The sequence below is a fragment of the Siniperca chuatsi genome, linkage group LG16, assembly GCF_020085105.1.
Source record: "Siniperca chuatsi isolate FFG_IHB_CAS linkage group LG16, ASM2008510v1, whole genome shotgun sequence".
Taxonomy (NCBI): Eukaryota; Metazoa; Chordata; class Actinopteri; order Centrarchiformes; family Sinipercidae; genus Siniperca; species Siniperca chuatsi.
In genome coordinates this window covers 25731522-25755171 of record NC_058057.1, presented here as the reverse complement: position 1 = coordinate 25755171, position 23650 = coordinate 25731522, and the positions used below count along the sequence as shown (strand labels likewise).

Sequence of the window (23650 nt, the reverse complement as noted above, 5' to 3'; positions counted from 1 at the left end):
CTCCTCTCCCACCAGAATTTGACTCCTGATGTCCAGGTGCAACATGGCGATACTGTAGCAAAGAAAGAACACAGATAAGATGACATTTTACTGGTCTGAGACCTGCTGGTTCCTCATTGTATCTTTGAACTGAAGGGGAAGTGTTTAGATGAGAATGTGGTTAACAGCAGCAGCAGAGCTCTGGAGGTGTTACCCTCTAATGATGACCAGATAAACGTCAGAAACACATGAGGCTCACAGGAACAGACAGTCCACACTTTATTAGGACACGAGACAAAGAGGCGCTTATCGAATTCTTTTGGAAACTACTTTAACCCCTGGAAGGTTTGGGGTCACTGAGACTCGTTGCAGCAAAGGGTTAAAACATTGATGAGCGTCCAGACTGAACCGTCTTTAACTGCCGGGACGTAGAGCGTCAGGCCTCCACAATATGTAGCAGCAGCTCTGTTCCTGTTGTTTTCACAGGAAATGGTTTGGCATAAATAGATGTGTGAAATGTATTTACATTCACATTAGGTCAGAGTAGGTGGTCGTGTGCATCCAAAGCCTCTGAAAGTAGCCTGAGTTATTAGATTTCTGTGCATGCTCAGGTCACTTTGGCTGCATTTCTATCTGTATTTAGACACATTTGAGTTCCCAGTGAGAACAGAGCTGTTCAACCCAACAGAGGGAAGGTTTACTACTAGAAGTGGACAAGAGGAGGGAGGTCGTGCTACTAGTAGAGGCGGGACATTCATAGGAAACAATATTCACTTTCCATTATGACACTGTTAGTACATGAAGGAATCCCAAAACACAGTGTAGAATTAAGTGGTAAACATTTCTTTATTTGCAGATTATATTGTTATCAGATATAATAAAGAGAAGACTGTTACTGACTCCATGATGTTATTTAACTGCAGTGGAGTCTTTTCTCTGGTGAGTTGATGTTGATATGGAAGTTGTTGATCAGCGGAGTCTGACTGAGGCAGAAGGGTCTCCAAAGTTTTCATAGTTCACCACACCTTCATCTTCATCATCATTCACCTGTGGAACACAACACAAACAAACCCTCACTCTGACACACTGTAACTGACAACTTTCACAGCACTGACCCACATTTAACACAAGGAAGTAGGAAATAATCTGACAGCACCTGAACGCACCATCAGTTACTGTGTTTCTGCCACTGACAGAGGAAGTGTTGATGCGGCAACGAAGGACATGCAGAAAGAAATCAATAAATAAATTAAAGTAAAAGAAAATTAACCTATACAGTATATATGTAGACTATCTCTCTATATAAATATCTGCATTGCTTAATGCTGCTAGAGCTTAAGTGAGATAATACTGTATGATGTGATGTAATTTAGGTGAACTGACCCTTTAATCTGGAACTCATAATGTTCAGTTTTTATTGACACTGTGTCAAAGAGGTGTTGATTCAGATCGATGGCGTCTTTGGACGCTGTAGTTTGTGTCGGTGTTGTAATGAACTGCATTATATTGTCATGTTTCCCTAATATTCGCATCCACCTAATTTTAAATTCATATAAAAAATTTTATTGTCATATTTTCTTCTTTTGCTTTTCCCTGCAACGAATCCTTTGCTGATGCGACCACTTCAGTACAACACAGTGAGCCCTGTGTGTTTTTTCTCCTTCTATCTATATCTACAGTTCAGAATGAAGAACAGACATCACAAACACTGTTTGCTGTGTAAAGTACCAACTGTAAAAACGTTTCATTATTTTGTCGTAAAAACTCACTTTGTTTTCATCCATCTGTGTTTTTTTCCCTGAAAAGAGAAAGAGTCGACTACAGTTTCCACAGCGAAAATCCAGGTTCATCAAAACTTCCTGTTTCTAAGTTTGATCTGTGAATGTTCTCACCTTTAGTTCTTGTCCACATGTTGACGGCCACAGCGATTATTATGAGTGCTGCTAAACCCGCAGACACAATGCTGAACCTCCACCAGTCTGGAAAGAGAATGAAAACGTGAAAAGTATTTCGGCTGTAGCTTTCTGATCTGTTTAAAAGAGGTGACTAAAAGAGAAGAGAAGTGCATGTGTTTTTAAAAACGCGATCAAATGATTATTTGCTATTTGAAGTACAAATAAACTATTAGTAAAGATGCGTCACTTATATCTCAAGATGTCTGAATGTTAGTGTGCACGTCTACAATCTGCATGTAATTCCAAGGGATACTGGGCTAATATATGGCGTACCCATACTGCATCGTGATAAGAAGCTGAAGGAATACATAATCTGCTGCGGGAGGAAAAGAACATTTTCTTTTCCTCATGAAACTTTTCTTCTGTTATTGTGTCTAAACCGAAGTCAATCCAATTCAAATGTAAGGAACAAACAGACAGAGAGACTCTAGAGAAAGATGACTTACTAAGTTGTAGTTCTGTTGAAGCATCACTGATTGCTGTTGTGGTTGTTCTTGTTGATTTTGTTGTCGCTGTTTGTTTGTCACCTGCACGAATGGAACAACACAACCCAAGAAACTGTTCAGTTAGAAAATACCTCATGTTTACCGCGTTTAACAAAAGTGTTTAAAGATTCATTTGATAGTTTTAACCAAATCAAACTGTTAATTTTATTACAAAAACTGTGTGCACAATAACCCCTGTGGTTGAAAACTCGAAAGGTTTGTCTACCTGCAGGTCTTTGCTAACTGTGAATTTAGTAGAAACAGACACATAAACATGTTGACTCTGCCTTGTAGTTCTGTTGAAGCATCGATTGCAGACGCTGTCGTGGTGATACCTACTTTTCTGCTGTTTTCAGTTGTTGTTGTTGATTCAGTTGTTGCTGTTGTTGTTGATTCAGTTGTTGCTGTTGAGAAAATTATGAAAAATAAAGTGAAATGAGAAAATGTCTGTTATGTTCATAGTTAGTGTGACGATTAATTCTTTATCTTTGGTTTCCAAGAGATGTAGTGCTTTAGTAGAGCGATGCTGCATCTACTTCCTGTGGTTAGTATCACTTCCTCATAGTTACTTAAGTTCTTGTCGATGTCCAAACATCAAAAAACTCATTTTGACATTTTTGAAATGTAGTTTTGTCTCATCCACAGTGACTGACAGCGACCCCAAATTCTTGATCAGCAATATGAGATGCAGCCATCAGTAAAGATGTCAGAGGTCAGAGGTCGCAGCAGCCTGACAAAGATCCTGTGAAACTGGAATGAGTGTGTAAAGAAGACAAAGTCACTGATTACAAGGCAAAGGAACATGTTTCTGCATCCACTGAGCCAATCTAACGCTGTAACAAGCAAACTATATTAAGACTCATACTGAGTCTCACGTTCACACTGTGTCCAGTCCCGCTGTGTATTTGTGGCAATGACGTGTTTCACCTCCTGAAGAGAAGAAGAGGAAGTTAAAGGTGTGAAGATTGTTAGTTAAGATAAATGTTTGCAATAATGCAACTTGTTTTCTTCAGATAGTGTTTATTAGCAAACAGACAGGATTCATGATGTTTGACAGCACACATGAACAGACAGGTGAAGAGTCAAACTCCTCTCCCACCAGAATTTGACTCCTGATGTCCAGGTGCAACATGGCGATACTGTAGCAAAGAGAGAACACAGATAAGATGATATTTTACTGGTCTGAGACCTGCTGGTTCCTCATTGTATCTTTGAACTGAAGGGGAAGTGTTTAGATGAGAATGTGGTTAACAGCAGCAGCAGAGCTCTGGAGGTGTTTCCCTCTAATGATGACCAGATAAACGTCAGAAACACATGAGGCTCACAGGAACAGACAGGCCACACTTTATTAGGACACGAGACAAAGAGGCGCTTATCGAATTCTGTTGGAAACTACTTTAACCCCTGGAAGGTTTGGGGTCACTGAGACTCGTTGCAGCAAACGGTTAAAACATTGATGGCGTCCAGACTGAACCGTCTTTAACTGCCGGGACGTAGAGCGTCAGGCCTCCACAATATGTAGCAGCAGGTCTGTTCCTGTTGTTTTCACAGGAAATGGTTTGGCATCAATAGATGTGTGAAATGTATTTACATTCACATTAGGTCAGAGTAGGCGGTCGTGTGCATCCAAAGCCTCTGAAAGTAGCCTGAGTTATTAGATTTCTGTGCATGCTCAGCTCACTTTGGCTGCATTTCTATCTGTATTTAGACACATTTGAGTTCCCAGTGAGAACAGAGCTGTTCAACCCAACAGAGGGAAGGTTTACTACTAGAAGTGGACAAGAGGAGGGAGGTTGTGCTACTAGTAGAGGCGGGACATTCATAGGAAACAATATTCACAAAGTATTTCGGCTGTAGCTTTCTGATCTGTTTAAAAGAGGTGACTAAAAGAGAAGAGAAGTGCATGTGTTTTTAAAAACGCGATCAAATAATTATTTGCTATTTGAAGTACAATAAACTATTAGTAAAACATGCGTCACTTATATTTCAAGATGTCTGAATGTTAGTGTGCACGTCTACAATCTGCATGTAATTCCAAGGGATACTGGGCTAATATATGGAGTACCCATACTGCATCGTGACAAGAAGCTGAAGGACTACATAATCTGCTGCGGGAGGAAAAGAACATTTTCTTTTCCTCATGAAACTTTTCTTCTGTTATTGTGTCTAAACCGAAGTCAATCCAATTCAAATGTAAGGAACAAACAGACAGAGAGACTCTAGAGAAAGATGACTTACTAAGTTGTAGTTCTGTTGAAGCATCACTGATTGCTGTTGTGGTTGTTCTTGTTGATTTAGTTGTTGCTGTTTGTTTGTCACCTGCACGAATGGAACAACACAACCCAAGAAACTGTTCAGTTAGAAAATACCTCATGTTTACCGCGTTTAACAAAAGTGTTTAAAGATTCATTTGATAGTTTTAACCAACTCAAACTGTTAATTTTAGTACAAAAACTGCATCCAATAAAAACAGTCTGCAAAATAACCCCTGCGGTTGAAAGCTCGAAAAGTTCTTTTGCCTGCAGGTCTTTGCTAACTGTGAATTTAGTAGAAACAGATACATAAACATGTTGACTCTACCTTGTAGTTCTGTTGAAGCATCATTGATTGCAGACGCTGTCGTGGTGATACCTGCTTTCCTGCTGTTTTCAGTTGTTGTTGTTGATTCAGTTGTTGCTGTTGTTGTGTCCTCACCTGAACAGATGAACACAACTCAACAAACTTGTGTTGTGATGTATTATTAAAACTTCAAATCCACAAAATAAACAAATATTTTAGGTCGTTATTCTCGTCAGTTTGAAGTGACTTTAAACAGCTCATCATATTCTCACCTGGTTTCTCACCTGAGGGCCGAAGTCTGAAGGGAAACAGATGCACTTTGTTACCAACAGTCACTTCACATGTAAGGAAGTTAGACCTCGATGTGTGAATGTAATGAGAAGTCAGGAAGCTCACAGAGGCTCTGCAGAGAGACTGTGATGTCACCAAGTCTTTGTTATCTTTAGCCACATCTTCACCCTCATACAGCCACTTCGCTGTGTGTTTACATCGTTCATATGTCAACACAGAGCAGTTTAACGTCACCTTATCAGGGTCCTCATGTTCAGTCACTGGAGAAGATGGAGATATTGTGAGAGAAAGACAAAAGGAGTGAAATTAACTTCATCACTGTGATCATAATTATTGTAATGTTTCAGTATATTGTTCTAACAATACAGTTTGAGCTGAAAACATTATGATGTAAATACTCACTGGTAACAACAGACAGAAGAACCTCAGAGCCTTCACCTTGTTGTTGTTCTGATCTGAGCTGTAGACAGTAATAATAACCAACATCCTTGACTGTGACCTTCTTTATAACCAGAGAACAGCTCGCTGTAACACTCAGTCTGTCTGCTTTAGCTTTGGCTCTTTCACCAATCTGCCCAAGATAAATAAGATCTACTGCTGCTGTGTTTCCTGAACCAAAGAAGAGCCATTCAGTGCCGTCACATTTTCGCTCACCGTCTGTCACATTATCACAAGGCAAAGTGACTTCATCTCCAACTCTGACAGTGAATAAGAGGGGACGTTTTTCAGCTGCTGCTGTTGAGAAAATTATGAAAAATAAAGTGAAATGAGAAAATGTCTGTTATGTTCATAGTTAGTGTGATGATTATTTCTTTATCTTTGGTTTCCAAGAGTTCACCAAACTCACCACGTTAAATAAAAATAAAAGTTAAATAAAATGTAGCTAATAAAGTACCTTTTAATAATATTGATTAAGTTATTTTTTTACATTATCCATTTATATATGTGATATATGTATTCTTACCTGTGAACTGAAGCACCGCTATAAGAAATAAAGAAATCCATTTGAACTCAGCCATCGTGATTCTCTGTCTCTCTCCTTCTTCTGTCTCTTGTTCTCGTGCTCACAACTGTCTGAGTCTCTAAAGTAGTGCTTTAGTAGAGCGATGCTGCATCTACTTCCTGTGGTTAGTATGATGTCACTTCCTCAGAGTGACTTTTAGTCTGTTTTAGATTTCCGTCTCTCTGACTTTCGTTGTGTCGATGTCCAAACAGCCAAAAACTCTGTTAAATTTTCACTTTGACATTTTTGAAATGTAGTTTTGTCTCATCCACAGTGACTGACAGCGACCCCAAATTCTTGATCAGCAATATGAGATGCAGCCATCAGTAAAGATGTCAGAGGTCAGAGGTCGCAGCAGCCTGACAAAGATCCTGTGAAACTGGAATGAGTGTGTAAAGAAGACAAAGTCACTGATTACAAGGCAAAGGAACATGTTTCTGCATCCACTGAGCCAATCTAACGCTGTAACAAGCAAACTATATTAAGACTCATACTGAGTCTCACGTTCACACTGTGTCCAGTCCCGCGGTGTATTTGTGGCAATGACGTGTTTCACCTCCTGAAGACAAGAAGAGGAAGTTAAAGGTGTGAAGATTGTTAGTTAAGATAAATGTTTGCAATAATGCAACTTGTTTTCTTCAGATAGTGTTTATTAGAAAACAGACAGGATTCATGATGTTTGACAGCACACATGAACAGACAGGTGAAGAGTCAAACTCCTCTCCCACCAGAATTTGACTCCTGATGTCCAGGTGCAACATGGCGATACTGTAGCAAAGAGAGAACACAGATAAGATGATATTTTACTGGTCTGAGACCTGCTGGTTCCTCATTGTATCTTTGAACTGAAGGGGAAGTGTTTAGATGAGAATGTGGTTAACAGCAGCAGCAGAGCTCTGGAGGTGTTTCCCTCTAATGATGACCAGATAAACGTCAGAAACACATGAGGCTCACAGGAACAGACAGGCCACACTTTATTAGGACACGAGACAAAGAGGCGCTTATCGAATTCTGTTGGAAACTACTTTAACCCCTGGAAGGTTTGGGGTCACTGAGACTCGTTGCAGCAAACGGTTAAAACATTGATGAGCGTCCAGACTGAACCGTCTTTAACTGCCGGGACGTAGAGCGTCAGGCCTCCACAATATGTAGCAGCAGGTCTGTTCCTGTTGTTTTCACAGGAAATGGTTTGGCATCAATAGATGTGTGAAATGTATTTACATTCACATTAGGTCAGAGTAGGCGGTCGTGTGCATCCAAAGCCTCTGAAAGTAGCCTGAGTTATTAGATTTCTGTGCATGCTCAGCTCACTTTGGCTGCATTTCTATCTGTATTTAGACACATTTGAGTTCCCAGTGAGAACAGAGCTGTTCAACCCAACAGAGGAAGGTTTACTACTAGAAGTGGACAAGAGGAGGGAGGTTGTGCTACTAGTAGAGGCGGGACATTCATAGGAAACAATATTTCATTATGACACTGTTAGTACATGAAGGAATCCCAAAACACAGTGTAGAATTAAGTGGTAAACATTTCTTTATTTGCAGATTATATTGTTATCAGATATAACAAAGAGAAGACTGTTACTGACTCCATGATGTTATTTAACTGCAGTGGAGTCTTTTCTCTGGTGAGTTGATGTTGATATGGAAGTTGTTGATCAGCGGAGTCTGACTGAGGCAGAAGGGTCTCCAAAGTTTTCATAGTTCACCACACCATCATCTTCATCATCATTCACCTGTGGACCACAACACAAACAAACCCTCACTCTGACACACTGTAACTGACAACTTTCACAGCACTGACCCACATTTAACACAAGGAAGTAGTAAATCATCTGACAGCACCTGAACGCACCATCAGTTACTGTGTTTCTGCCACTGACAGAGGAAGTGTTTATGTGGCAACGAAGGACATGCAGGGGAAAGTATATAGTATGAAAATGTACTTTCTATATATACTATATAAAAGTATATATAAACTGACACATTTTCCTCCCAGCTGACTGCTGAAGTTTTGAAACTGAACACAGTTCACAGATGAATCAGCAGAACCTGAACGCACCATCAGTGACTGTCTGATCTGATCTTTACCTGACTGGCTGCTGGACCAGAACGCTTCACTGTTCGGCTTCTTACTGAGTTCAAAACCTGCACAAACACAAACAGGAGACATTCACAGTCCTGCATTACAGTAACATGAACAGTTAGCACCAGCAGCTTATCATCATTTACACTGACTCACAGTCCCTGATCATTCATATACATTTCAGTTTTACACATCGTTCATTCAGTTTTTATTTTCAGCTCACAGTGTTGTCGTCAGGTGGTCTCTGGTTCCTGGGAAATAAAGCACAGAGAAACATTTCAGCTCTAAACTTACAGTTTGTGTTAATCAGTCCAAACAAATGTTTCTCACCTCGAGCTCTGATGAGAAGAACAGTAATCGCAGTGATTAGGAGGAGTTCAGCCACACGCATAACCAACATTATGTAGTTCAGAGCAGAACAATCTGTACAAGCTGTGGAACAGAAAAATAATGTCAGAGAAGAAAGTTTTAGTTTTAGAAAAAATTAGCAGAAACACATTTTTATTTCCAATATACATTTGAAAGACTTTGGCAGATTTAAAGACATTTTAAGGAGCAGGTTTGTGTGGGGCAGCGGAAATAATATGAACAAGTTGCAAATGTGTTTCTCATGTAACAGTGAATCATGATTCAATCACTCCAAAATTAAAATGCATCAGGTAAGAAAAAACATTTAGGATGCAATTTAAGTTGACAAATGAGGGCGTTTTTCCTTTAGTGCACACATCTACATTTAATACCAAATCTAGTTGTACAGGTGAATAAATACCATTCACTACTACTTTGATTTTGTCCTGTCATTTCCTGTTTTATTTTGAAATGTTCTCTTCTCCTTGTGTGTCTTGTTGTTTTACTCCTTGTCTTTGTTTGCTTTTACCTCCAGTCTTGATTGTTTGCCCTGCCCTAATTGGTTGCACCTGTGTCTCGTTGTCTTCCCTACCTGAGTGTATTTTCCCTTTGTTCAGTGTCAGTTTGTCATTGTACGTTGTCCACTGTTGGATTTTGTTTGAGACTGCTTGTCTGCTCCCTGTCTGAATTGTGTTGTCTCTGTTGGACTGCCTGAAATAGGTGTAAGCCTTTTTTTGTTTCTTATCATTAAATGGTTGATCTGCACCTGCTCTGCCTACCTATCTGCATTTGGGTCCTTTCCCTGCTTCCCTGCTTGACATACTACAACAGTTTTATATTGGATACAAATGAGATGTATGAATAAAATCAGTTATTTTTTTGTATTTGAAGACAATATAAAAAAAATTTTTTTCTCAATGATTATGTTGCTGTTGTGAGCAGTTCAACGTCACCTTATTTCTACATTTACTGTATCTTACTTAGCATGTTTTTTTTTAAATAGTAGCAATTTAACCATCTAAATGTTGAAGATGCATACAATAAGATGTTGACATTTTTCATGATATGAGTACAACATAAAAATAAAACCTTAAAACAACTTGTGTTTACTACATTGTCTTGATTATGGTTTGAGAAAATTCATCAACCTCTTATGAAACCCTTTCAAAACTGCTTGTTTTCAAATTTTTAATTCCAGATTCAATCCAATCCCAACATACGAGAGATTAAAAAGTACCAAAAGTCACCATGAAGACAATTACGATTAATAAATAAGTGAGAAACAACCAGGTTTGAGACTCAGACATGTGGATAAGAGACTATCTCCACCCACAGCCATTCATACTTTAGACTTCAAATGGAGCAACAGAGAGAGAGAGAGAGATGTAAGATGTTAAGTCACTACCTTGCACATCCTTTGCAGATGATGTTTTGTTTCTCCCCTCTAATGTGCTTCCTTTTGATTTTGATGAATACGAAATGAAATAACACAAGATATGGTTATAAAATACTTCATGTTAACCATCTGAAGAGACTAAATGAGAAAGAATAGTGTTCTAATCTTAAAACTTAAAATTCATCAAATAAAACCAAATGTACCTGTTTTCTCACACGAGGACTGGAGGCCAACATTGCACAGCAGCACTTGTCCACTCTTATTATCTGTCACTTTACACTTCAGTAACTCATAGTAGTTTGACTTCTGATCAAGAGGAGGAGTTGTAAATGTCACAGTGGCTGAACAGGTAAGCTGTGACGTCTCCAAGTCATTCTTATTACCCTCATACAACCACTCGACTGTGTATTCACACCCGTCATACGTCAACACAGCGCAGAACAAGATGTCTGTATCACTGTTCTGATGTTGATCCACTGGAGAAGATGGAGATATTGTGAGAGAAAGACAACAAGAGTGAAATTAACTTCATCACTGTGATCATAATTATTGTAATGTTTCAGTATATTGTTCTAACAAGACAGTTTGAGCTGAAAACATTATGATGTAAATACTCACGGTTAATAACAGACAGTTGAACATGAGCATCTGGACCTTGTTGTCGTCCTGATCTGAACTGTCTGCAGGAGTAACGACCAACATCCTCGACTGTGACATTTTTTATAACCAGAGAACATTTTGCTGTAACGCTGAGTCGGTCAGATTTATCTTTGGAAATCTAATTTTTCCCAATCTGCCCAAGATTAACCAGGTCTTGTGTTGATGACCGAATACGACGACTGACAACCCAAGAAGTACTGTCGCATTTGTCCTGATTTTTTATCACATTTTCACAAGGCAAAGTGACTTCGTCTCCAACGCTGGCAATGAAGGAGGGGGGGTTCTGTCCAATTACCGCTGTTGAAGATGAGAGATAAATATAATAATAATTAATGTTAGTTACTTAAATACAATTAGTAATGTTTTGTAATGTTTCTCTTATTCATATAAAAAATAATAATAATAATTCTACGTGGTCTTTGCATTGTGCCCCCCCCCTTCTCAAAACCTCTTTCTCTCAAAACCTAACACGGCAGCAGCGGATGGCCGCCCACCATTGAGTCTGGTTCTGTCTAAGGTTTCTGACTCTTAAAGGAAGTTTTTCCTTGCCACTGATGCCAAGTGCTTGCTCATGGTGGGATTTGTTGGGTCTCTGTATTTAATATTATAAAGAGTACGGTCTAGACCTGCTCTATAGGAAAAGTGCAATGAGATAACTTCTGTTATGTATTGGCGCTATATATAAATAAAATCGAATTGAATTGAATTGAATGTGTTTTGTATATCCTTACCTGTAAACTGAAGCCCCAGTATCACAAATAAAGACATGTTAATCCAGCTGATTTGAACCATCTTGCTTCTGTCTCTTGATCTCTTGTTCTCACGGCCTCAACTGTCGAAGTCTCTGAACTAGTGCTTCTTTAAGAGCGATGCAGCATTTACTTCCTGTTATTAGTAAAGTGTCACTTCCTTATAGTGACTTGAATCTTTTTTTCATTCTTTCAGTTGTTGAATTTATGTATGAGTCCATCAGCTTTTCATCTCTGAATTTCTTGTAGATATCTAAACAGCCAAAAAGCCAGATGTGGTTCAGTGTTGAGATAAAGGACGTGAGCCACTGATGTTTTTTCAGACGAGTTCTCAGCCGAACAGATGATGCGGAGAGAATGTGTTGCTCTGACTGATGACAAAACTCCTCCTTGCGTCAGAGTCATACAAGAGAAACTTCAGGACAAAACATATCACAGGAGGGATCTGTGGTTTCCAAGAGTTTCCAAGAGTTCACTAAACTCACCACGTTAGAAACAACAGATTTGGTTTCCTTAGTTAAATAAAATGTAGCTAATAAAGTACTTTTAATAATATTGATTAAGTTATTTTTTGCAGTGTGCCTTCCATTTATATATGTGATATATGTATTCTTACCTGTAAACTGAAGCACCGCTATAAGAAATAAAGAAATCCATTTGAACTCAGCCATCGTGATTCTCTGTCTCTCTCCTTCTTCTGTCTCTTGTGCTCGTGCTCACAACTGTCTGAGTCTCTAAAGTAGTGCTTTAGTAGAGCGATGCTGCATCTACTTCCTGTGATTAGTATGATGTCACTTCCTCATAGTTACTTAAGTTCTTGTCGATGTCCAAACAGCCAAAAACTCATTTTGACATTTTTGAAATGTAGTTTTGTCTCATCCACAGTGACTGACAGCGACCCCAAATTCTTGATCAGCAATATGAGATGCAGCCATCAGTAAAGATGTCAGAGGTCAGAGGTCGCAGCAGCCTGACAAAGATCCTGTGAAACTGGAATGAGTGTGTAAAGAAGACAAAGTCACTGATTACAAGGCAAAGGAACATGTTTCTGCATCCACTGAGCCAATCTAACGCTGTAACAAGCAAACTATATTAAGACTCATACTGAGTCTCACGTTCACACTGTGTCCAGTCCCGCGGTGGATTTGTGGCAATGACGTGTTTCCTGACAAGAAGAAGAAGAGGAAGTCGAAGTGTGAAGATTGTTAGTTAAGATAAATGTTTGCAATAATGCAACTTGTTTTCTTCAGATAGTGTTTATTAGCAAACAGACAGGATTCATGATGTTTGACAGCACACATGAACAGACAGGTGAAGAGTCAAACTCCTCTCCCACCAGAATTTGACTCCTGATGTCCAGGTGCAACATGGCGATACTGTAGCAAAGAAAGAACACAGATAAGATGATATTTTACTGGTCTGAGACCTGCTGGTTCCTCATTTTGTCTTTGAACTGAAGGGGAAGTGTTTAGATGAGAATGTGGTTAACAGCAGCAGCAGAGCTCTGGAGGTGTTACCCTCTAATGATGACCAGATAAACGTCAGAAACACATGAGGCTCACAGGAACAGACAGGCCACACTTGATTAGGACACGAGACAAAGAGGCGCTTATCGAATTCTGTTGGAAACTACTTTAACCCCTGGAAGGTTTGGGGTCACTGAGACTCGTTGCAGCAAAGGGTTAAAACATTGATGAGCGTCCAGACTGAACCGTCTTTAACTGCCGGGACGTAGAGCGTCAGGCCTCCACAATATGTAGCAGCAGCTCTGTTCCTGTTGTTTTCACAGGAAATGGTTTGACATAAATAGATGTGTGAAATGTATTTACATTCACATTAGGTCAGAGTAGGTGGTCGTGTGCATCCAAAGCCTCTGAAAGTAGCCTGAGTTATTAGATTTCTGTGCATGCTCAGCTCACTTTGGCTGCATTTCTGTCTGTATTTAGACACATTTGAGTTCCCAGTGAGAACAGAGCTGTTCAACCCAACAGAGGGAAGGTTTACTACTAGAAGTGGACAAGAGGAGGGAGGTTGTGCTACTAGTAGAGGCGGGACATTCATAGGAAACAATATTTCATTATGACACTGTTAGTACATGAAGGAATCCCAAAACACAGTGTAGAATTAAGTGGTAAACATTTCTTTATTTGCAGATTATATTGTTATCAGATATAATAAAGAGAAGACTGTTACTGACTCCATGATGTTATTTAACTGCAGTGGAGTCTTTTCTCTGGTGAGTTGATGTTGATATGGAAGTTGTTGATCAGCGGAGTCTGACTGAGGCAGAAGGGTCTCCAAAGTTTTCATAGTTCACCACACCTTCATCTTCATCATCATTCACCTGTGGACCACAACACAAACAAACCCTCACTCTGACACACTGTAACTGACAACTTTCACAGCACTGACGCACATTTAACACAAGGAAGTAGGAAATCATCTGACAGCACCTGAACACACCATCAGTTACTGTGTTTCTGCCACTGACAGAGTGTTGATGTGGCAACAAGGACATGAAAGTATATAGTATGAAAATGTACTTTCTATATATACTATATAAAAGTATATATAAACTGACACAATTTCCTCCCAGCTGACTGCTGGAGTTTTGAAACTGAACACAGTTCACAGATGAATCAGCAGAACCTGAACGCACCATCAGTGACTGTCTGATCTGATCTTTACCTGACTGGCTGCTGGACCAGAACGCTTCACTGTTCGGCTTCTTACTGAGTTTAAAACCTGCACAAACACAAACAGGGAGACATTCACAGTCCTGCATTACAGTAACATGAACAGTTAGCACCAGCAGCTTATCATCATTTACACTGACTCACAGTCCCTGATCATTCATATACATTTCAGTTTTACACATCGTTCATTCAGTTTTTATTTTCAGCTCACAGTGTTGTCGTCAGGTGGTCTCTGGTTCCCTGGGAAATAAAGCACAGAGAAACATTTCAGCTCTAAACTTACAGTTTGTGTTAATCAGTCCAAACAAATGTTTCTCACCTCGAGCTCTGATGAGAAGAACAGTAATCGCAGTGATTAGGAGGAGTTCAGCCACACGCATAACCAACATTATGTAGTTCAGAGCAGAACAATCTGTACAAGCTGTGGAACAGAAAAATAATGTCTGAGAAAGAAAGTTTTAGTTTTAGAAAAATGAGCAGAAACACATTTTTATTTCCAATATACATTTGAAAGACTTTGGCAGGTTTAAAGACATTTTAAGGAGCAGGTTTGTGTGGGGCAGCGGAAATAATATGAACAAGTTACAAATGTGTTTCTCATGTATCAGTGAATCATGATTCAATCACTCCAAAATTAAAATGCATCAGGTAAGAAAAACATTTAGGATGCAATTTAAGTTGACAAATGAGGGCGTTTTTCCTTTAGTGCACACATCTACATTTAATACCAAATCTAGTTGTACAGGTGAATAGATACCATTCACTACTACTTTGATTTTGTCCTGTCATTTCCTGTTTTATTTTGAAATGTTCTCTTCTCCTTGTGTGTCTTGTTGTTTTACTCCTTGTCTTTGTTTGCTTTTACCTCCAGTCTTGATTGTTTGCCCTGCCCTAATTGGTTGCACCTGTGTCTCGTTGTCTTCCCTACCTGAGTGTATTTTCCCTTTGTTCAGTGTCAGTTTGTCATTGTACGTTGTCCACTGTTGGATTTTGTTTGAGACTGCTTGTCTGCTCCCTGTCTGAATTGTGTTGTCTCTGTTGGACTGCCTGAAATAGGTGTAAGCCTTTTTTTGTTTCTTATCATTAAATGGTTGATCTGCACCTGCTCTGCCTACCTATCTGCATTTGGGTCCTTTCCCTGCTTCCCTGCTTGACATACTACAACAGTTTTATATTGGATACAAATGAGATGTATGAATAAAATCAGTTATTTTTTTGTATTTGAAGACAATATAAAAAATTTTTTTTCTCAATGATTATGTTGCTGTTGTGAGCAGTTCAACGTCACCTTATTTCTACATTTACTGTATCTTACTTAGCATGTTTTTTTTTAAATAGTAGCAATTTAACCATCTAAATGTTGAAGATGCATACAATAAGATGTTGACATTTTTCATGATATGAGTACAACATAAAAATAAAACCTTAAAACAACTTGTGTTTACTACATTGTCTTGATTATGGTTTGAGAAAATTCATCAACCTCTTATGAAACCCTTTCAAAACTGCTTGTTTTCAAATTTTTAATTCCAGATTCAATCCAATCCCAACATACGAGAGATTAAAAAGTACCAAAAGTCACCATGAAGACAATTACGATTAATAAATAAGTGAGAAACAACCAGGTTTGAGACTCAGACATGTGGATAAGAGACTATCTCCACCCACAGCCATTCATACTTTAGACTTCAAATGGAGCAACAGAGAGAGAGAGAGAGTGTAAGATGTTAAGTCACTACCTTGCACATCCTTTGCAGATGATGTTTTGTTTCTCCCCTCTAATGTGCTTCCTTTTGATTTTGATGAATACGAAATGAAATAACACAAGATATGGTTATAAAATACTTCATGTTAACCATCTGAAGAGACTAAATGAGAAAGAATAGTGTTCTAATCTTAAAACTTAAAATTCATCAAATAAAACCAAATGTACCTGTTTTCTCACACGAGGACTGGAGGCCAACATTGCACAGCAGCACTTGTCCACTCTTATTATCTGTCACGTTACACTTCAGTAACTCATAGTAGTTTGACTTCTGATCAAGAGGAGGAGTTGTAAATGTCACAGTGGCTGAACAGGTAAGCTGTGACGTCTCCAAGTCATTCTTATTACCCTCATACAACCACTCGACTGTGTATTCACACCCGTCATACGTCAACACAGCGCAGAACAAGATGTCTGTATCACTGTTCTGATGTTGATCCACTGGAGAAGATGGACATATTGTGAGAGAAAGACAACAAGAGTGAAATTAACTTCATCACTGTGATCATAATTATTGTAATGTTTCAGTATATTGTTCTAACAAGACAGTTTGAGCTGAAAACATTATGATGTAAATACTCACGGTTAATAACAGACAGTTGAACATGAGCATCTGGACCTTGTTGTTGTCCTAATTTGTTGAACTGTCTGCAGGAGTAACGACCAACATCCTCGACTGACATTTTTTATAACCAGAGAACATTTTGCTGTAACGCTGAGTCGGTTAGATTTATTTTTGGAAATCTCATTTTTCCTAATCTGCCCAAGATTAACCAGGTCTTGTGCTGATGACCGAATATGACGACTGACAACCCAAGAAGTACTGTCACATTTATCCTGATTTTTTATCACATTTTCACAAGGCAAAGTGACTTCATCTCCAATCCTGGCAATGAAGGAGGGGGGGTTCTGTCCAATTACCGCTGTTGAAGATGAGAGATAAATATAATAATAATTAATGTTAGTTACTTAAATACAATTAGTAATGTTTTGTATGTTTCTTTTATTCATGTAAAAATAATAATAATAATTCTACGTGATCTTTGCATTGTGCCTCCACCCCTCTCTCTCTCTCAAAACCTCTTTCTCTCAAAACCTAACACGGCAGCAGCGGATGGCCGCCCACCATTGAGTCTGGTTCTGTCTAAGGTTTCTGACTCTTAAAGGAAGTTTTTCCTTGCCACTGTCGCCAAATGCTTGCTCATGGTGGGATTTGTTGGGTCTCTGTATTTAATATTATAAAGAGTACGGTCTAGACCTGCTCTATAGGAAAAGTGCAATGAGATAACTTCTGTTATGAATTGGCACTATGTAAATAAAATTGAATTGAATTGAATGTGTTTTGTATATCCTTACCTGTAAACTGAAACCCCAGTATCACAAATAAAGACATGTTAATCCAGCTGATTTGAACCACCTTGCTTCTGTCTCTTGATCTCTTGTTCTCACGGCCTCAACTGTCGAAGTCTCTGAACTAGTGCTTCTTTAAGAGCGATGCAGCATTTACTTCCTGTTATTAGTAAAGTGTCACTTCCTTATAGTGACTTGAATATTTTTTTCATTCTTTCAGTTGTTGAATTTATGTATGAGTCCATCAGCTTTTCATCTCTGAATTTCTTGTAGATATCTAAACAGCCATAAAGCCAGATGTGGTTCAGTATTGAGATAAAGGACATGAGCCACTGATGTGTTTTCAGACGAGTTCTCAGCCGAACAGATGATGCGGAGAGAATGTGTTGCTCTGACTGATGACAAAACTCCTCCTTGCGTCATACAAGAGAAACTTCAGGACAAAACATATCACAGGAGGGATCTGTGGTTTCCAAGAGTTTCCAAGAGTTCACTAAACTCACCACGTTAGAAACAACTGATTTTGTTTTCTTAGTTAAATAAAATGTAGCTAATAAAGTACCTTTAATAATATTGATTAAGTTATTATTTGCAGTGTGCCTTCCATTTATATATGTGATATATGTATTCTTACCTGTAAACTGAAGCACCGCTATAAGAAATAAAGAAATCCATTTGAACTCAGCCATCGTGATTCTCTGTCTCTCTCCTTCTTCTGTCTCTTGTTCTCGTGCTCACAACTGTCTGAGTCTCTAAAGTAGTGCTTTAGTAGAGCGATGCTGCATCTACTTCCTGTGATTAGTATGATGTCACTTCCTCATAGTTACTTAAGTTCTTGTCGATGTCCAAACAGCCAAAAACTCATTTTGACATTTTTGAAATGTAGTTTTGTCTCATCCACAGTGACTGACAGCGACCCCAAATTCTTGATCAGCAATATGAGATGCAGCCATCAGTAAAGATGTCAGAGGTCAGAGGTCGCAGCAGCCTGACAAAGATCCTGTGAAACTGGAATGAGTGTGTAAAGAAGACAAAGTCACTGATTACAAGGCAAAGGAACATGTTTCTGCATCCACTGAGCCAATCTAACGCTGTAACAAGCAAACTATATTAAGACTCATACTGAGTCTCACGTTCACACTGTGTCCAGTCCCGCGGTGTATTTGTGGCAATGACGTGTTTCACCTCCCGAAGAGAAGAAGAAGAGGAAGTCGAAGTGTGAAGATTGTTAGTTAAGATAAATGTTTGCAATAATGCAACTTGTTTTCTTCAGATAGTTTTTATTAGCAAACAGACAGGATTCATGATGTTTGACTGCACACATGAACAGACAGGTGAAGAGTCAAACTCCTCTCCCACCAGAATTTGACTCCTGATGTCCAGGTGCAACATGGCGATACTGTAGCAAAGAGAGAACACAGATAAGATGATATTTTACTGGTCTGAGACCTGCTGGTTCCTCATTGTATCTTTGAACTGAAGGGGAAGTGTTTAGATGAGAATGTGGTTAACAGCAGCAGCAGAGCTCTGGAGGTGTTACCCTCTAATGATGACCAGATAAACGTCAGAAACGCATGAGGCTCACAGGAAAAGACAGTCCACACTTTATTAGGAAACGAGACAACGAGGCGCTTATCGAATTCTGTTGGAAACTACTTTAACCCCTGGAAGGTTTGGGGTCACTGAGACTCGTTGCAGCAAACGGTTGAAACATTGATGAGCGTCCAGACTGAACTGTCTTTAACTGCCGGGACGTAGAGCGTCAGGCCTCCACAATATGTAGCAGCAGCTCTGTTCCTGTTGCTTTGACAGGAAATGGTTTGGCATAAATAGATGTGTGAAATGTATTTACATTCACATTAGGTCAGAGTAGGTGGTCGTGTGCATCCAAAGCCTCTGAAAGTAGCCTGAGTTATTAGATTTCTGTGCATGCTCAGCTCACTTTGGCTGCATTTCTATCTGTATTTAGACACATTTGAGTTCCCAGTGAGAACAGAGCTGTTCAACCCAACAGAGGGAAGGTTTACTACTAGAAGTGGACAAGAGGAGGGAGGTTGTGCTACTAGTAGAGGCGGGACATTCATAGGAAACAATATTCACTTTCCATTATGACACTGTTAGTACATGAAGGAATCCCAAAACACAGTGTAGAATTAAGTGGTAAACATTTCTTTATTTGCAGATTATATTGTTATCAGATATAATAAAGAGAAGACTGTTACTGACTCCATGATGTTATTTAACTGCAGTGGAGTCTTTTCTCTGGTGAGTTGATGTTGATATGGAAGCTGTTGATCAGCGGAGTCTGACTGAGGCAGAAGGGTCTCCAAAGTTTTCATAGTTCACCACACCATCATCTTCATCATCATTCACCTGTGGACCACAACACAAACAAACCCTCACTCTGACACACTGTAACTGACAACTTTCACAGCACTGACCCACATTTAACACAAGGAAGTAGGAAATAATCTGACAGCACCTGAACGCACCATCAGTTACTGTGTTTCTGCCACTGACAGAGGAAGTGTTGATGTGGCAACGAAAGGACATGCAGGGGAAAGTATATAGTATGAAAATGTACTTTCTATATATACTACATAAAAGTATATATAAACTGCCACATTTTCCTCCCAGCTGACTGCTGGAGTTTTGAAACTGAACACAGTTCACAGATGAATCAGCAGAACCTGAACGCACCATCAGTGACTGTCTGATCTGATCTTTACCTGACTGGCTGCTGGACCAGAACGCTTCACTGTTCGGCTTCTTACTGAGTTCAAAACCTGCACAAACACAAACAGGGAGACATTCACAGTCCTGCATTACAGTAACATGAACAGTTAGCACCAGCAGCTTATCATCATTTACACTGACTCACAATCCCTGATCATTCATATACATTTCAGTTTGACACATCGTTCATTCAGTTTTTATTTTCAACTCACAGTGTTGTCGTCAGGTGGTCTCTGGTTCCCTGGAAAATAAAGCACAGAGAAACATTTCAGCTCTAAACTTACAGTTTGTGTTAATCAGTCCAAACAAATGTTTCTCACCTCGAGCTCTGATGAGAAGAACAGTAATCGCAGTGATTAGGAGGAGTTCAGCCACACGCATAACCAACATCATGTAGTTCAGAGCAGAACAATCTGTACAAGCTGTGGAACAGAGAAATAAAGTCAGAGAAGAAAGTTTACAGAAAAGCCATCAGAAGCACAAGACACGTGTTTAGCCGTGCTAGTGGATCCAGGGATGGCAGTGTCAACCACTTTGGTCCAGACTGAAATATCTCAACAACACATTTTCAGAGCGTTTGATTTATTGATTGCTGTCGGATGTAAAGAGAATTTCAACAAATATAACAAAAATGCTTCTGAAATACATTACCTGCCCTAGCTTTAATACATCCATGACAGCTTCACAGAGCTGCTAGCATGGCTGCAGACTCTTAGTCTGGTTCATGTGCATTTAAAATATTTTGGCTACTTAAAATTTCAAGACAACATTTTTGTGCTGTGAAAATCAAATTCAAGTAAACTCGTTTACATAAAAGATGAAGAACTCCCATATGTGTTTCACATGTTAGAAACCTCATTTTGGCTGCAGCTTTCTGTTCAGTTCAAAATCCTGTCGCTAACAGAGGAGAGAATTACATGTGATTTTCAAATGTGTTTAAAGATTCATTTGATAGTTTTAACCAAATCAAACGGCCACTTTTGGTACAAAAACTGCATCCAGTAAAAACACAGTCTGCACCTAGTTTGACAAAACTTCATACTTTAGACTTCAGAGAGAGAGGGAGAATTTAAATAAACTTTAAATTTAAATAAACTATTTACATTTAATTACATTACAGTGTCTAAAGTCTCCACTACATCAGTTGAGCCTGTTTCTGAAAAACAGATTTCATCATTTTAAAAGAGAAAAAAGCTCCTTAAACCAGATTCTAGAGAAAGATACATAAACATGTTGACTCTGCCTTGTAGTTCTGTTGAAGCATCATTGATTGCAGACGCTGTCGTGGTGATACCTGCTTTTCTGCTGTTTTCAGTTGTTGTTGTTGATTCAGTTGTTGCTGTTGTTGTGTCCTCACCTGAACAGATGAACACAACTCAACAAACTTGTGTTGTGATGTGATTTTAAAACTTCAAATCCACGAAATAAACAAATATTTTAGTTCGTTATTCTCGTCAGTTTGAAGTGACTTTAAACAGCTCATCATATTCTCACCTGGTTTCTCACCTGAGGGCCGAAGTCTGAAGGGAAACAGCTGCTCTTTGTTACCATCAGTCACTTCACATGTAATGAAGTTAGACCTTGATGTGTGACTGTAATGAGAAGTCAGGAAGCTCACAGAGGCTCTGCAGAGAGACTGTGATGTCACCAAGTCTTTGTTATCTTTAGCCACATCTTTACCCGCATACAGCCACTTCACTGTGTGTCCACATCGTTCATGTGTCGACACAGAGCAGTATAACTTCACCTTATCAGGGTCCTTATGTTCAGTCACTGGAGAAGATGGAGATATTGTGAGAGAAAGACAAAAAGAGTGAAATTAACTTCAACACTGTGATCATAATTATTGTAATGTTTCAGTATATTGTTCTAACAAGACAGTTTGAGCTGAAAACATTATGATGTAAATACTCACTGGTAACAACAGACAGATGAACCTGAGAGTCTGGAGCTTGTTGTCGTCCTGATCTGAGCTGTCTGCAGGAGTAACGACCAACATCCTCGACTGTGACCTTCTTTATAACCAGAGAACAGCTCGCTGTAACACTCAGTCTGTCTGATTGAGCTTTGGCTCTTTCACCAATCTGCCCATGTTCAAACAGCGTTACTGTTGCTGTGTTTCCTGAACCAACAAAGAGCCATGTAGTACCGTCACATTTTTGCTGACTGTCTGTCACATTTTCACAAGGCAAAGTGACTTCATCTCCAACTCTGACAGTGAAGGAGAGGGGAAGTCTTTCAGCTGCTGCTGTTGAGAAAATTATGAAAAATAAAGTGAAATGAGAAAATGTCTGTTATGTTCATAGTTAGTGTGACGATTATTTCTTTATCTTTGGTTTCCAAGAGTTCACTAAACTCACCTCGTTAGAAACAACAGATGTGGTTTTCTTAGTTAAATAAAATGTAGCTAATAAAGTACCTTTAATAATATTGATTAAGTTATTTTTTGCAGTGTGCCTTCCATTTATATATGTGATATATGTATTCTTACCTGTAAACTGAAGCGCCGCTATAAGAAATAAAGAAATCCATTTGAACTCAGCCATCGTGATTCTCTGTCTCTCTCCTTCTTCTGTCTCTTGTTCTCGTGCTCACAACTGTCTGAGTCTCTAAAGTAGTGCTTTAGTAGAGCGATGCTGCATCTACTTCCTGTGGTTAGTATGATGTCACTTCTTCATAGTTACTTAAGTTCTTGTCGATGTCCCAACAGCCAAAAACTAATTTTTACATTTTTGAAATGTAGTTTTGTCTCATCCACAGTGACTGACAGCGACCCCAAATTCTTGATCAGCAATATGAGATGCAGCCATCAGTAAAGATGTCAGAGGTCAGAGGTCGCAGCAGCCTGACAAAGATCCTGTGAAACTGGAATGTGTGTGTAAAGAAGACAAAGTCACTGATTACAAGGCAAAGGAACATGTTTCTGCATCCACTGAGCCAATCTAACGCTGTAACAAGCAAACTATATTAAGACTCATACTGAGTCTCACGTTCACACTGTGTCCAGTCCCGCGGTGTATTTGTGGCAATGACGTGTTTCACCTCCTGAAGAGAAGAAGAAGAGGAAGTCGAAGGTGTGAAGATTGTTAGTTAAGATAAATGTTTGCAATAATGCAACTTGTTTTCTTCAGATAGTGTTTATTAGAAAACAGACAGGATTCATGATGTTTGACAGCACACATGAACAGACAGGTGAAGAGTCAAACTTCGGTTATTTTTCTCAGAGATCTGAAGGGGAAGTGTTTAGATGAGAATGTGGTTAACAGCAGCAGCAGAGCTCTGGAGGTGTTACCCTCTAATGATGACCAGATAAACGTCAGAAACACATGAGGCTCACAGGAACAGACAGGCCACACTTGATTAGGACACGAGACAAAGAGGCGCTTATCGAATTCTGTTGGAAACTACTTTAACCCCTGGAAGGTTTGGGGTCACTGAGACTCGTTGCAGCAAACGGTTAAAACATTGATGAGCGTCCAGACTGAACTGTCTTTAACTGCCGGGACGTAGAGCGTCAGGCCTCCACAATATGTAGCAGCAGGTCTGTTCCTGTTGTTTTCACAGGAAATGGTTTGGCATCAATAGATGTGTGA

The 23650-nt window shown here is 39.3% G+C and overlaps 3 protein-coding genes across 15 annotated transcripts; all 3 read right to left on the bottom strand.

Annotated features, from left to right (window-relative positions):
• Positions 1–806: 806 nt before the first annotated feature.
• On the bottom strand, positions 807–6458 carry LOC122863060. 2 transcript variants are annotated; one of them, XM_044169147.1, is made up of 8 exons: positions 6234–6458; positions 5672–6004; positions 5251–5529; positions 5000–5113; positions 4658–4738; positions 1872–1958; positions 1749–1777; positions 807–1026 (listed from the first exon to the last, which is right to left on the bottom strand). In XM_044169147.1, exons 1-8 carry the CDS (start codon positions 6286–6288, stop codon positions 949–951), a joined length of 1056 nt encoding a protein of 351 aa, XP_044025082.1. In that variant the 5' UTR covers positions 6289–6458; the 3' UTR covers positions 807–948. The 2 variants fall into 2 exon arrangements, with proteins under 2 accessions (XP_044025082.1, XP_044025083.1); XM_044169148.1 differs by having other exon boundaries at positions 5672–6001.
• A 1329-nt stretch (positions 6459–7787) lies between these two features.
• LOC122863554 lies at positions 7788–12181 on the bottom strand. Its single transcript, XM_044170131.1, has 8 exons — positions 12127–12181; positions 10720–10869; positions 10305–10577; positions 10111–10161; positions 8688–8789; positions 8363–8419; positions 8117–8149; positions 7788–8007 (listed from the first exon to the last, which is right to left on the bottom strand). Exons 1-7 carry the CDS (start codon positions 12179–12181, stop codon positions 8133–8135), a joined length of 705 nt encoding a protein of 234 aa, XP_044026066.1. The 3' UTR covers positions 7788–8007; positions 8117–8132.
• A 1453-nt stretch (positions 12182–13634) lies between these two features.
• LOC122863063 lies at positions 13635–23562 on the bottom strand. 12 transcript variants are annotated; one of them, XM_044169151.1, is made up of 10 exons: positions 22549–22747; positions 21973–22305; positions 21552–21830; positions 21352–21414; positions 20378–20479; positions 20270–20298; positions 20051–20107; positions 19548–19694; positions 17956–18720; positions 17379–17814 (listed from the first exon to the last, which is right to left on the bottom strand). In XM_044169151.1, the coding sequence occupies exons 1-8, from the start codon at positions 22601–22603 to the stop codon at positions 19617–19619; spliced, it is 996 nt and encodes a 331-aa protein (XP_044025086.1). In that variant the 5' UTR covers positions 22604–22747; the 3' UTR covers positions 17379–17814; positions 17956–18720; positions 19548–19616. The 12 variants fall into 12 exon arrangements, with proteins under 12 accessions (XP_044025094.1, XP_044025093.1, XP_044025097.1 ...); XM_044169159.1 differs by lacking the exons at positions 17379–17814; positions 17956–18720; positions 19548–19694; ... (1 more) ...; positions 20270–20298; positions 20378–20479 and adding exons at positions 13635–13854; positions 13974–13996; positions 14199–14255; positions 14418–14446; positions 14526–14627; XM_044169158.1 differs by lacking the exons at positions 17379–17814; positions 17956–18720; positions 19548–19694; ... (1 more) ...; positions 20270–20298; positions 20378–20479 and adding exons at positions 13635–13854; positions 14199–14289; positions 14418–14446; positions 14526–14627 and having other exon boundaries at positions 22549–22748.
• Positions 23563–23650: the final 88 nt, after the last annotated feature.